Source organism: Eurypyga helias, unplaced genomic scaffold, assembly GCF_000690775.1.
Source record: "Eurypyga helias isolate BGI_N326 unplaced genomic scaffold, ASM69077v1 scaffold41262, whole genome shotgun sequence".
Taxonomy (NCBI): domain Eukaryota; kingdom Metazoa; phylum Chordata; class Aves; order Eurypygiformes; family Eurypygidae; genus Eurypyga; species Eurypyga helias.
This window is the reverse complement of record NW_010234785.1, coordinates 60151-75369: the sequence shown is the minus strand read 5'-3', so window position 1 is coordinate 75369 and position 15219 is coordinate 60151. Positions and strand designations below refer to the sequence as shown.

General features: G+C 43.6%; 1 protein-coding gene across 1 annotated transcript in view; it reads left to right on the top strand.

Moving 5' to 3' along the window:
- The window catches only part of PEPD (peptidase D), a gene marked incomplete at its 5' end in the record, with an annotated part of 68460 nt that overhangs the window by 3232 nt on the left and 50009 nt on the right, over positions 1 to 15219 (top strand). Inside the window, one exon of the mRNA XM_010146559.1 lies at positions 3482 to 3559. Coding sequence (XP_010144861.1) covers positions 3482 to 3559 — 78 coding nt within the window. The remainder of the gene's footprint in view (positions 1 to 3481; positions 3560 to 15219) is intronic.

Below are 15219 nucleotides of genomic sequence, written 5' to 3'. Positions count from 1 at the left end.
CATTCCTGCGTGGGTGGTTTTCAGGGGTGCTGAGCACCAGGTTAAGCCCCGACTTTGGCTCTCTAATGCCAGACCTTTCAGCTGGTGCTCCTTGGGAGGGAAACAAATAGCCGCTGCAGGAAGGTTCATTTGCTTTGCCGGTGGCTGGGGGCTTTGTTTAAATTGTTTTGAGGCCACCCTGAAAGTCAAACGGAATCGTTATGAACAATTGCTGGCTAGCTGGAGCATTTACCTTGTGGGTACGCATCACTTCTGTAGCATTGCTCCTCACACATCTTTCCTGCCCTCATCCCGGGATGGTGGTAAAGACGCCTCCTGTGAGGAAGATCAGACTTGCAGCTCTTGGGAAGAATAGGCTGGAGGTGTGTCCGCATCAGTGTTTTAATTTGGGTCGGTATTGCAGTTCTGAAGCAAGATCTCCCACTCCTCCCCAGCAGCGTGGCTTTGCTCAGAGCCAGGTACCAGCCTGAACGCACATGCTGGATTTCTTTTGGGTGAAAAACAGGTGGGAGAGCTTTCAGGAGCAGGTGTGCTGTGCCACAGTTGCTGATGGGCGTTGAGCCCAGGGGCCAGCCCAGAGCCAGTCCCAAGTGAGCAGACCTCCTCACCCCAGTCACTGCAAACAGCCAGAAAGCCTGAAATGCATATGGTGTGTCTGTCTGGGCTTCAGCACCAGCTGTGCTCTCTGTGGTACAGTCCCGTTGACGCGACGGAGCCAAGATGCCCATGACGGGTAAGGAGTCCCCAATACCCAGGATTGTGTGCTGCTGAACGCTTCGCTGACGGTGCCGCAAACCACATTTCTTCGTGCATCTTCCGTAACAGCGGGTACCCTTACAGAAGTATTTTGTAAGCTAACACCTTCACATTAAAACGTGCAAAAGGAATTCCTCATCCTTGCATTTGCAACGTCTGTTGTTGAAAGCGCTTGTGCAGCGCTCATGCCTGTATATATGACTTGTTTTTGCAGCTGGTATGGTCTGTGACACCGAGAGTGCCAGCATATGATGATCAGTCAACAAGTTGTCTGCAAGGACATGGCATGGAGTCATGCCCTTAAGCTTCATGATCATCTTTTAAAGTTTGATCATATATTTATACATGTGCTATTTGCTTCTCCTGGTTTATCCCCATTTTTAGAGGGAGATAAGGATATCTGCAGCAGCTGAAATCCTGACAAACTGCTGTGGAGCATGTGTGTGGGAGCATGTGTGTGATGCCAGGTGTTGGGTTTTTAATTATTTTCGTGTTTTTCCTTAAAACACCAAACATGTGCATTCAAAGTGTCATGCAGAGCACCAAGTTCCTTCCAATTGCTTCCAAGTGCCGCCCCCCCAAAATCGTAGCCCTCCACCTGGGAAACAGTTCTTCAGGCAGGAGATGGTGGCTGCGTTCTCTCGTCAGGCTGATAGTCCGTTGCAGAGGTAGGAGCTGTGTCTGCTGCTGTCACCCACAGGGGACCACAGATGGCCAAGGCTGGAAACATGGAAACACGGTTCCCACTGTACCCGTCACCTGGCACAGAAGGCCCTTTTCTTTTGATTGCAGCCCATTGCCCTGTTAGGGATCTTTTTTTTTTTTTTTTCAGGCAGAGCAAACTAAGTTCAAAAGTGTCCTGGCATGGAAAACTGGAATTGTGGCCAGAAGGATCTGTTCCACCAGGGCCCAGGACATCTCAGAAGGAAGCTTACATCTGGCTTCATTGTGTGTGCAAGCTTTATGGGCCGTTTGTAGTTATCTGCACCCCAGCGTCGGTTCCCAAGTCAGGCTTCCAGGAAGTGAAAATTAGCCAGCTAGGAGCCAGTTGTAAAACTGTGCTTAAGCCATTGGACCAGCCTCACAAAACAAATTTTTGCAACCTTAATTCTGAGGGTTTTTTAAACTCTTGCTGTCACAGCTTCAGTTTTTCCCTTTGGAGCGTGTATAATTTTAAGACATACCAAATGGATCAGAAAATCATTCCCATGATGCTGAAACATTGTCCTTCACTGCCTTATTCATAGTGATTCTTAGATGCTAAAAATACTTCACAATAAAAACTTACTGCTTTCAAAATATTAACATGATCCAGGCCTTCAGAATGAGAGCCTTCAGAAACTTAAGGCAGCATTTACTTTCTCATTCACAGTCTTTGCTTATGGAGTCATCGTATCTGAATGACCAATGATGTATTTAATACACAATTGATCACAAGTAATTAATGTATCTTGAAGGTAACTTTCTGGATATACTGCATGTTTACTGGTTGCACATACCAGAATTCTAATATGAGGCAAATGTCAGATGGCACATTTACTCCAGATACAACAAAAGATTTGTTGAAATTGAGCCTCAGACTCCTTTCACCTAAAATGTGAAGGTGTTTCACCACCACAACTTGAAAGATTCAAATTTGAGCAGGATGACCAATATGGTTTTGTTGAAAGGTGAGATACAGATTGGCAAGTCAGCTGGAGGGGTCAGAGAGATGTTGCAGTAACCCTGTCCCAACACGTGTATTTTTGGATATGATATGATTCTTCAGGCTTTTTGAAGAGAAAAAGAGAGCAAGCATCTAGCTGAGGAGAACAGTAAAAGAAAAATGATTAAAGCTTGAGATCTTTACCAGTCTTTTAACTGATGCTTGATAGACCTGGGGGAATATCAATAGGCAAGAGAGGGTGCCAAGGGCAAATATAGGTCACCAAATGGATTGTGGAGCTTCAGAAGTGCAGAACAAGAGTCCATCCTTCTCTAGAGATGTTTTATTCCTGTGAATCAGCAGTTTCATCTGAAATATTTTTGGGAATAAAAAGCTTTGCAATGTGATTTTTAATAAGAAGGAAGAATAGTGTCATGGTTCTCACGCCTGTTATTGCTGCTGACACTGTATGCTCTGAGTGCTGCCAGAGCAACACGCAAGGTATCCGCTCCAGCAGGTGTCACGCATAGCCATGCCAGAGGTGAACTGGAACTGTTTACTTGGACACCTGAATTTTTCCAGTCCCAGTGGCTCCTAGAGCGTTTCAAACACGTCAGGTGTGACTCCAGTGGGAGGTTGGGTTTGATGCCTCAGAATATTTAACCTCACGTAGGGAAATGTAGCACTTAGTAATTAAAAAAAAAAAAAATCAGTAGGAAATAAATGGGTAAAGGTTGAAAAATTTCTCTTGCATAATTGCTTCCTTAGCACTGTCATGGACGTGGGAAGCATTTACATGAACTGTGCCGAGTTCCTTCTGCAGAAAGGTCATGTCTTGCCGCCAGAGTAGCAATACACCCATTCTGTACCCATTTCTGCTGAGTGAGCTGCAGTGTGTGCTCTTACGGCCCACGCCGGGGCAGGACCTAGGGCACTTCTCACAAACTGCAAAATTTTGTGTTTAATACATGATTACACTGATGTTTATAATGCCACACGTCTAGAGTGTTCCTTCTCACGCTGTGTATGTTAATGCTCCTTCCTCCATTAACCATGCTGAATTTTCTTTTCACCTGTCAGTGGGGAGAACTCGGCTGTTCTACACTACGGCCACGCTGGAGCCCCAAATGATAAGACTGTTGAAGATGGAGACTTGTGGTGAGTAAAGGATTAGAGTCTATTTGTTACTTTTGTTATGCTGTTGCTGTTTCCTACATGCATTGTATGTACTCTTGGACTTAATTAGTGAAACGATGTCTGCATAATGATGAAAGCCCAAATCTTTAAAATAGAATATAATGTTGCATGCCAGACTACTCGGGTTCTTTCCAAAGCTCCTGTATACCTGCATCTCCAGTTGAAAGGGAGAAGAGAGATTGTTTTCAAACACTTCTGTGCCAAAGGCACTTAGAACTTAGTTTAAGAAATACCTTATTCTAAGTACAAGGGCAGTTACAAAGTTGGCGTCTGAGTTTGCTCTTGAGCCTCAACTCTGATGATGGGGTGGAGAGTCAAGAGTGTTGGTTGCTTCTACAGAATTGCATCAAACTGCAGTAGGGATTAGATCTTCCAAATGCTGAGGGGCACCCAGACGCCCCGGCCTGAACATTAGACTTCTGAATGTGTGAGATGATCGAAGGGCACCCAGACGCCCCGGCCTGAACGTTAGAGTTCTGAATGTGTGAGACGATCGAACTCATCTCAGTTCAGGGTAGGGCAGGCTCCTTCTAGTTCTCTGTTGTGCCAAAAATTTCTAAAAAGATTTAGCTTAGAGGTCAGCATTGCCATAATACGACTGCAAATACCATGTATTTTTCTCTACTTGCATTACATATCCACGTGCTTTGCAGCATGACTGCAGATAAAAGCAGGGTGAATGAAGGCACCAAATACCTGGCTAGGAATCGGAAGACAAACCTCACTGTGTGGTGTGTAACCTAGCAGAACATCGCGTTTGTACTTCACCTCCTAAGGCTTCGGTCAAAAAGCCTGTGTTTATAAAAGTGCAGAATTACTTTTGGAAGACTTAATCACCGACGTTCAGAAGAGATTATTGGATTGCTTTTGTAGCACGTAGCAAAAATCGCGCAGGTACGTATTTTCACAGCTGAATGTAAAGTTGTGGAGGAAAGCAAATTAGTATCGTCATGGATAACCTCAAAAGCTATTATGGAGAACAAATCGAGCCTCAGAAGTGAAAAAAGTACGCCTTGTTGGCTAATGTTCTGGACACATACTGAACTACAGAGAGGGAATTTCTTTTTAATGGTGTAAGAACTTTTTTAAAAGCTTCTTGTTCAATAGTTTATCTGTTATCTTCATCTGTGGTGTATAGCTTATTAAATCCAGCACACAATAACGTTAATTTATTGTGGGACAATAGCTTTGACTTACAGTCACACTGTGTATGAGCAGATACTGTGCTGTGAGGTTTTTTCATCAGGCAGGACACACCATTATGATACTGTATTGGCTGTGACAATCGATTACATTTTCAAGAAAGCGTGTATCCTACAGGACGTCTCAGTGTATGTTGCTGAGAGAAGATATGCCACAATGCATTATGGTGTCCTGTATTTAAAATTACGGCCTTTAAATGGTGAGAGGAATAGTGTTACTGGGAGACCTCAGGGCAAAGAATATATAGGACCCTTCTACTTCCAGCCTCTGAGGACAGTTTAGTGGATGGCTGAAGTCCTCCCTAGATCCCAACAACATGTATCAAGACTCTTCGCAAACTCAGAATTCCTGTTGTATTGGCAGAATGTTTTGAAAAATGTTTGCATTTTGTTAGCCTTGGATGCCTGAATGTCTGAAAAGCGTAAGCTACCAAGCACACTGATTACTTCAGCACTTCAAAACTACCATTCTGCAACCCCACTTTGTAACCATCTCAACAAAGGGAACAAGGTTTAACCCAGTTTGAAATATCCTCTTGCTGAAAGGGTCCAGTTGCATCTTTGTCTTGATGAGCTGAAGTTTGTCAGGTGTAGATTGGCTTTAGCAAGTACGTGCTCCGTGTGCACGAGCACCCGCCGGGGCTTCGGTCTCTGCCCTGGCCTCTCCCACTGCCTGATGCTCACGGAGCAGCCAAACTTTGCTCCACATGATTTTCTTTGCATTTTGCTCACGTGGCAGTAGAGAAATTATAACAAAATGTAATTTCATTTTGTGTAAAGATAGTTTTAAAATACACTCATTTTCCACAGTTGAAAATAGTGTTTTGGAAAAGCTCTTGAGCTGGCGTACTTCAGCAGCATACGGATTATGACCAGGCCCTACCTGGGTGATTTTACAAATCTCTAAATTGGGTATAGGTGCGTGCGTGTGCGCATACAGAACAGGCTGTTAAAGTGACGGTATGCTGATGTGTATGTTAGAGTTGGGTATTTGGCTCTCAATTAAGCTTGTTAATAGCTACTGGGAGCCCTCTGTTGGATAATCTTAGGAAGCTCTGAACATAGGGAAAAACGGCTTTGCTTTGGGTCATAAAATACAGTGTTTTAAGGGTTATTTCTGCTTCTGACAGCATTTTGGTATAAATCTAATTTAGCAATTCCTATAATTCTATGAAATAGAATCGGAAGAATGGATACTTGGTATGATTTTTATTAAATTATTCTGTAGAATTTCATGTCTTTTTCGTAACATTATTTAGCAGATATGACTAACCTTCAAGAATTTTGCAGAAGTGTGCTGCTCAGGTTTTTTATGTACAAAGCAGTGTGGTAAGTGTTAGTAAATAAGTCAACAAAGCACCTGAATGTTAGAAAAATACATTTGGAAGACTAATGCTTTGCTTTTTTGAAGCACTCGAGTGCATGTTTGTTTGCTCTTTTAAGAAAACCATTTACAAGGATTAGGTGGTGTCAACAGGATATCATAAGCAAAAATACTTGTGCTATTGCATTTTTAATTTTTTTTAAGATTGTTATTCTGAATTTTTTAAAAACTGTGGCAGGTTTAGAACAGCCTGGTTTTATGATGTTCATTCTTGAAAATTAATCTGCATCAAATGGGTTTATTGCTTCTGTAAGAAACTGGTAGGGAATTACATCTCTGATATTGCATCGTAATCCACACTTTATAGGTACAGTTTCTGTGCCAAAGATCTCAGTGCAAGGCAAGCACTGTAAAGAGAATCATAGAATCGTTTGGGTTGGAAGGGACCATCCAGTTCCAGCCCCCCTGCCATGGGCAGGGACACCTTCCACTAGACCAGGTTGCTCCAAGCCTCATCCAGCCTGGCCTTGGACACTTCCAGGGATGGGGCATCCACAACATCTCTGGGCAACCTGTCCCAGTGCCTCCCCACCCTCTCTGAGAAGAACTTCTTCCTGATATCCAATCTAAACCTCCCCACTTTCAATTTAAACCCGTTCCCCCTTGTCCTGTCACTACAGGCCCTTGGAAAAAGTCCCCCCCAGCTTCCTTGTAGCCCCTTCAGGCACTGGAAGGGGCTGTAAGGTCTCCCCAGAGCCTTCTCTTCTCCAGGCTGAACAAGCCCAATTCTCTCAGCCAGATTTCTGCCACTCCTTGTTAATATGGACTGCATTGCTAAGCAGGGCTGTTGTTTTCAGTCTATTAAGTATTAAAAACAAAATAGCTAACACAAAGCATTATGATTGACATAGAAATAAATCGGTATTTTTAGAGAACTTTAGGTATTCAGTAGATATGTGAACTTAACTCATACTGATATTAAAAGTAAATATTGCAATAACAGCAAGTCAGTGTTTCATATAAATAATTCATGTACTGTAACTCTGTGTGGTGAACATTTAAATATATGATCGATACGGTCTAACCCAAAAAAGTGTCTGTTGTCTCCGTGGTCAAAAATGTCATGCAGATAAATGGGCAGGCTGACCACGCTGGTGAATCGCAGTTCTAGGCATTCTACCCTTTCGCTTGGCATCACCTTTAAATAAATTCTTCTACCCAGAATGTTACAAATCACGGCTTGCAGTGGTGATGTACGGCCCAGGCTAATGTACAAATGCTGATTTTTTTTCTCCTGTCATCATAAACCTGTGACAGCATGGATAGAAACTGAGCCCAAGACTGAGGTTATCCCATTATCCCAAGGTATTGCACTATCCATTGTGTGCCAAGATGCCTGCTGCTTCTGTAGGGAGGCTGTAACTACGTTTTGTAATGTGGAAAGTGGCATCATAAGCAAAAGTGCTTGTTGTGGTTTGCAGTCTCCTGCCCTGTACACAAGAGGCCTCCATCAAAGCCAGAAAGTAACCAAACGTTTTCCAGGGGTTTCGGAGCCAGGGGTTTCCCAGCCCCCGCAATCCACCTGGGGTAACCAAAGGTCTTTGAAAGCTTGGTGGGGAGTAGAATGAAAATTAGAAGTTGCTACTCAAGAAGGAAAAATCCCCAAACAAATTCAAGGAGCAGCTATCTGACTCCCAGCTATGCAAAAATTAAGAGTAAATGAGCTCCTGGGGCTCCTGTCCATCCAGTGGCATCCCCTTCATGGCTCATTCTTCCCAGGCATATGTCTCATGATCTCTCTTTTTGCAGCTATTTTGCTTTTGTTTGCGCTGGGGAAAAAGATTGGTTCAGTGGTTAGAACCCTCTTGTGAGACGGCTGAAACCTCGGGTTTCAGCCCTCCTGAAACCTATCTCTTGACTTTAGCTGGAAGTTAATGACCTGACCCTGGAATACAGCATCCCTGAAAGTTCAAAGCCAGCGTGTTGCTGCAAAAAGCATTGCTCTCAATAAATCAGCATCTGCCTTCTGAGAATGGAAAGCATCTGCTTTCTTAAAAGTGAAGGAAGCAAAACCCCTTGGGTCCTCCCTTTTTCCCCTGCCCTGCCCGTGCAGCAGCGCGGAGCCACACAGTGGCTGTTGGGGAAGGAGAATCCTGGCCATCCAACTAGATGGGCTGCAGCAGAGGGAGCCTGGGGCAAAGCAAACGCCTCTTCTCACCTTTCTGGTTCGGTGGTTTGGTGTAGGAGCCATCGGAGGTGCTGAACTCAAAGTGTATTTTGATTTTGAGAAGGTATTCAGGAAAATGATAGTTTATCGCATGCAATTTGCTGCCTAGCGGTTCGTGCAGCCTGTGGATTCTTGGCATTGCCGCGTGCTGAAGGCACGTCGGGAGCTGATTGTTTTATTGCGATTGATCAGCAGGGCTCCTGCAACGTTTGACAAATGGAAAATGCTTCTATGATCTTAAAATAAAGATTGATTCTTTGTGATGAGGCTCACGCTTAAATAATAGAAATGTGAGAAAATAAACCTGACCCCAGGTGTCACTGAGATAGATACGGCTATTACCTGAGATGGCTTTCTGCAGGTGTCACGAGTTGCAGGTCTTGGTCTTTTTATGGCATCTGTCTCCTCTCCCCTCGCGCGGGCAGGTTCCCGCTCGGAGTGCCCTCGCCAGCGGAGCTCTGGGGCTGCGCTGTCTCTGCTCTGCACGCCCCCAGGAAGACAGGCGCCTCGGTACGCCCACCCCTGGGTCCAGGGATGGTGCCCCGCGGGCGGTTAACGGGGGTTCTAGTCCCTGGCGTCAGGGCCGGAGTGTACTATATTGAGGGCTTGAGCGAAAGCATAAATAGAGGCATCAAGTGCTTGTGAAGTGCGGCACACCTCAGAGAGAGAAACCATTAACCTCGTATTCACAGTGGGACTATCTATTATTAATAAAATAACACTAATCTGAGAAGTTTGAACAGAAGCAGGTTGGATCATCAGATGATCTCTTTCATTTTAATTGACTCTTTCTTTTAACACTCTCATATTTCAGCTTGCTGATTCCCGTGAAAGCGTTGAGTACGGAATCCTTGGTGAAGCAAGACATTTCCTACTGCAGAAGCTCACTGCTGTTTCCAGACCTGCTGGTGATGGCAGGAAAGCGAGTTTTACCTGTAAACAGGTTTTTTTTTCATTCAGGAGACAGAATTTAAGCACTAGGGCAGTTTTGTTAGTGTCACACAATCGAACACGTCCTGTCATGAAAGTACAATCTTAGCATAACGCATCCATGTTCAATGTCTTGGCTGTATTAGCAGGTATTGTTATTTGCTTAGTCAAATAGCAGAGTTGGCAATAGGGAAAGCAGTCCAGTGTTGCAAAAAAGCAGAATAATTTAACTTTAAATTAAATGTAATATTTAATAATTTAATATTTTTGCTTCCGTTTTTATTCCTTAATATCCTAATGCAGCTTTAGGGCATCAGAATAATATTGACACCAGGGGGCACTGAAGCAAGTGCTCTCGGGAAGGAGATGATGATTGTGGGGTGTGTTGATCTCGGTAACATGCTCTTGCCAGAGCAAGGAACAGCAGCCTCCCGGGAGCACTGCCTCTACGTGTACAGTGTGCATTCCACTCCAGTTGTGTTCAGCTCGCGTTTGTTTCCTTCCATTTGGCACTCTATGTACCTCTTGACAAATTTTTTATTATCATAACTTCAGGTGCTGTCAGAAGACCCTGTTTAACCTCAAGTGTTCCTCCTCTTTTTGTTTCAGAAGCTTTGTACATCACAGGGAGTTTTTCTTGACTGCAAGTACAGGTAGTTGTGAAAGGTTGTTCTGGATGAAACATTGAGGCAAGATGCTAAGTGTTCAGGGCCTTTTATTTTTTAATTACTCAGAAGAGACAGAGGATGGTTTTCAGGCTTCCTGGAGTCGCTGGTCGTTCCGAGGTGTGTGAAGAATATTGCAAAAGAAGGTTGCTTATTGCAGGAGCTGGTCAGGTTCAGTTTTCATGGTTATTCATGAAGGCTAAGCCTTCTGTTAGGTAAAACAGAAGTTACTTTGCTAGTTTTACTTCTTTGATCTAAAAGCATTAAGTATAGTTTTCTGCAGGCAGAAGATTTGTCTTTTTCTGTATGAGCTGTGTGCATTTAGCTTTTGCATATGCATACAGTATGGATATGCAGTATAGGTATCACATTGAAACTGTAGCAACACGTTTATCTTAATATTATACAGTATTATTTGTAGAAAATGCACCATTCTCTTTTTTGCGGGAATGAGTACGTGTATAATATAATAGGACTTTTTATGAGTGCTGAGTGGCTATCATTTATTTCAGGACAATATTGGGAAGACTTTTAATAAGTCAACTAAAACACTTAGATGAGCTTGAAAAAAGTTTACCACAAAAGATGACAACAGTTTGCTGGGACTATTTTCCAAACCCTTTTTTGGAATTTACATTGTGTTTTATGAAGTTTTACGGTACTAAATGCCAACCTGTAAACCAAAATTCATTTGTCCAGGTGGGGGCAATGTTGCATTAAAAAGCAGGAACTGACCAATCTGTTAGATCAGATAAATAGCCCTCCCTTTTCCACCCCAAATACTTCATTGTCTGCTATTAAAACAATTTATCCTACGGAACAAAATAGTGTATTTATTCCTTCTTGAAAGCACTGCTTTTAAGATCCCAGGATATTAATGTGTCAGATGTAAATGCTCAACTATTTTATGTGGGTGAGACTAATATTTTCATTTAGCCTCCTGCGTTTTTTATGCATTTTGAAGTTTGGTGCTATAACAATATGCAAAAATTATGGTTAGCTTTAACCTTTCAGTCTGCAGTTTTGAAACAACTTGTTGTTAGTTATGGTTTTGTTTCTAATAATAATACAAAGTACATTGCTACTACTTACTGGTGGATTGCAAAATCAACTGGCTATCCATTTCTGAAATAATTCCTTTGGCTTGATCCTCTGGTTGGATTAATATTTACTATTTTCATCAAGTGTAGGTATTTTTCCTTCTGTTGTACCTATAGACTATATTAATTTTATGCTAATCTAGAAAAAATGAATTATATTAAACATAGAAAAATATATTTACTAGAATTAACAATAATTTTGTTGTAATTGAATATGTGTTCTGTTAGTACTGGCTAATTCAGGCTACGAGGTTGCCTACTGTCAGAGATGTTTAAGCCTTTTAACAAAGCAGATGTCACTAAGTATTAATAGTGTGTTTGCTGTAACAAATTTTAGCTTTCCTTTAAGTGCTCTGTTATGGTCTGCCACTTAATTTTATGCTCTCTATAGTGCATGTGAAATGTCTTTTTAATTGTCATCTGCAACTGAGTTTTATCTGTCATAGGTTTAGCTTACAATTCCCAGCGTAGTCTGAAAATAACTTGAGCGTGAAGGTGCTTTGGCTGCTGTTGGACTGATTTGACTAAGGGTGTTCATCTTAGTAAAGAAATCTAGCAGGGTAAAGCCAAGGCTGGGTTTTGGGGTTTTTTTTTAGTAGCTGTTGCTTTAATATTGGTCATTTATAAATGCTGTTTAGTGTAATCCACTTTTTATGGTGGTTTTTGGTTAATACAGATGCATGTACTCTTGATGGATGTTGCTTATCTTGCATGGATTTCAGTAGCAAAATCTTCCTCCTTGCTTTTGGTGTGGGGAGCTCAATTGGACAGGTCAAAATGCCATTTCTGAGGGAGTCTGCCTGTCTTTTAACCCACTGTATGGCTCAGAGGGAAGGTACAGTTAGTCTCCAACAGAGCCTTTGTGGGTCCCCCCTCGAACCAGCTGTAGTTCCCAATCCTTGTGTTTGGGGCAGCGTTCTCTTGTGTTTGTTCAGAGAACCACTTGTTACCCAGGGTGGAGGCAGAGTCTGGCAGAGCCGGGACCTCAGGAGGGGTCTTCCTAGCGTAATGCTGTTCCACGGCTAGGCTGGGCCAATTCGGGTCTTTCAGGCAGGAATATTTCTGATTTCAGCTGTACCTTGCAGTACTGTACTTGAGGTGCTGCTGCAAAGAGTAGGTGTTTCTTCTGAATAGGAAAAAACGTTCTTACTGGCAAAAAAGCACGCTTGGCTAGAGATTGGGCAGCCTCCTTTTCTGAAATCCTCGTTGCTGCCTTCATTCCTGTGCACTTGGCTTGACCGTTTGGATCTCTCCATGGAAAGGCTAGCACTGTCTTGTCTGAGTTTTTGCATTTAGTTGTCATCTTCTGTAGAGTACTCTGAAACCCCTGTCTGTTGGATTCCGTTTGAGAACTGATAATTTGGGGGTTGCTTGAACAACTATAGGATGTCCAAAAAACTAAACGAACCTGTACCATTGGACACTGGCCCAGTTTTCATTGGGGAAAAGATGGGAAGTGTTAGCCTTTTACTTACGTGGACATGTGTGTGTGTGTGAGTGAGCTTGCACATATAAGAAAACTTGGTGGTATTTACAGTAAAAATCAATAAGTAAGGTCTGAGACTTCACCTGCTCCTGTGATCTCCAGTGGTTGGCTGTCCAGGCTGGGGAACACAGGTCAGAGTGTCTACAAACAGCCCGCTGAAAGCTAAGGCTCCTAAGTCCAAATGTTAGCACCTAGGAATGATGGCCTGCATTGGAAGTATCAAACTTCTGCGGTTTGCTTTCAGTAGGTACCTTCCACTTCTCAGTAGACATCTAAAATGGCCCAGTTTGGTTAACTGCAAAATTTCAGTAACTTGTAAATGTAGCTGTGTTGTTGTTAGCCTGTGCTGGTGTCTCACCTTCTGGTGAGGAGCCCATGAGGTTTGCTGTCCCCAGTTCGACTGGGAAGTGCTCAGCTGCCAATACACGCTCCCTTCTCTTCCCCATGGCTCTGACATCCTTGCTCCTTGTTTGGGCAAGTCAGCTGGAGCAGTGGATGCCCCAGATCCCGCCTTTCCAATGTGGAGACTCCTAACAGATGAAAACTGACCCAAAATTGGGGTTTGCCACTTGACTTTTCAGCAAAGAATTGTCTCTGCTAAAGAGGGTACTGTTGCTTTTTATATATGCCAGTTAAAAATGGTTAATAATTAGGATAATAAAGCCAGAAAAAAAATGACGTATTCAGCAAAAAGACAAGTCGAACAGGTAACCCTTTTGTCAGAGCTTCACCCGAGACGTTTCCTGCGTTGCCTGCGCGGGTCTAGCAGAGATGTTCTGTAGGCGGCACTCGTGCTTCACCGTCTGCACCTGGTGAAGGTTCCTGCCACCTTCTCCCAGGCCAGCAATTCCAGCTTGGTGTTCCCAGTTCTTTAGCTGTGTGCAGCACTTCTGCATTAGAGACATCCCTCTGCTTAGCAGACATGGCACAGTGAATTTAGCTGTGAACAAGCCAGTCAGAAGCTCTGGTAAACGTTGTGTTTTTAGTAAGGTATTAACGTGAGCTGCATGGGGGTGGAAGAGGGGTGATACTTGATTGTGGAAGTTGGTTTATTTAGTGCAGACGCTTAAGGCTGTTGTCTTAGATTTCTTCAAGAGATAAGTACTGTGAGCAAGGGACACCTTAACCTGTGTGTGAAAATAGCACATAAAATCTTGCTAGAATACGTGGGCGTTTACTGAAACAGCTCTTACGTGCAACTCATTTGGTGAATTAGTGAGATTGAGATTTCATATCCTGTGAGATAAATGGATCTGAAGTTCTCTTGGCTCCAGTCGTGGGGAGAGAGGACACTCCCACTGGCTGATGTTGGGTGAGGAAACCATTTCTTCTCAGCAGAGGAATGGAGCGGCAGAGCAGCGGCACACCTTCCCCGTGCCGGCGGGGCTCACCCACCTACTGCTGCTCATCTCAGCATCACGCTGCTGCCCTGGGCATCGCAGGGCACCAACACCTGGAAACGGTGGTTTTGTTTGGCTGCGTTCTTCTTTTTTTTTAAACCCAGCCAGGTCAAACTTCTGTATGTTCTTGCTGAAGCCATTGAAGTCTCTGTAGTTGGCATTACAGAGGTACAGGCATGCAGTCCTCTCCTTCAAAATTCAATGTAGACAGATTTTTTGGGGGAGGGGGGGAGGTGTTTCCACTCTTTTCCTATCTGAGCAAAGCTTAGTGTCATATCTTGTCATCTTCAGTGAGAAAAGGTTGAGACAAGTCTCCCATTATCTCTAATAGTGTGGGAAAGCCTTAAGTGAGACAGTGCTATAGAAGCAAAGATGGGAAGGTCATGGAGAAGGTAGACAAGATGAAAAGACATGGTTGAGGACAAGCAAAAAATATGAGGCCACATGGCTGTGCAAATCACAGCTGGATGAAGAATAATCTTGTAGCCGTTTTCCATCTGTGTAATTGCATTACCCATGTGGGCTACAGGGTCTGCTTTTGAACAGGAGGCTTAAACAAAAGCTTCATGGTTTTTCGTGCACACCCACAACCCCATATCCTACACAAAAAGTATTCTCTAGCATTTTTCTAAGGTTACTCTTGACTCAAGGGGTGCTGACAACAAAATGCTGGCCTTAAATCAGCGAGCCAAGCCTGGCTTCAGGACAGAGGCAGTACAGGCTCTCTCTGTGCCCTGTCAGATGGAAGCTGGTCACCGCAGGGCTCATGGTTTTTCGTGCACACCCACAACCCCATATCCTACACAAAAAGTATTCTCTAGCATTTTTCTAAGGTTACTCTTGACTCAAGGGGTGCTGACAACAAAATGCTGGCCTTAAATCAGCGAGCCAAGCCTGGCTTCAGGACAGAGGCAGTACAGGCTCTCTCTGTGCCCTGTCAGATGGAAGCTGGTCACCGCAGGGCACCTCTTAAGTCTTGGTCTTTTTATGGCATCTGTCAGACACGTCTCAGTGAAAATTCAGCACTTAGTAAGCAACTATTGGCAGGTTCACTGACCTTCAAGTACTTGATGACATTTTTGGGTGTTAGTTGGTCCATTCTGGCTTTGCAAAATACTGAAAATAAATGTCTACTCTGCTGAAGCACTCAGGATTTTTAACAGTTTGAAACATCCTGGAGCATCTCCACCCAAGCTGGGTGGAGAATGGATCGAGAGCAGCTCTGAGGAGAAGGACTTGGGGGTACTGGTGGACGAAAAACTGAACATGAGCCGGCCGTGTGCGCTG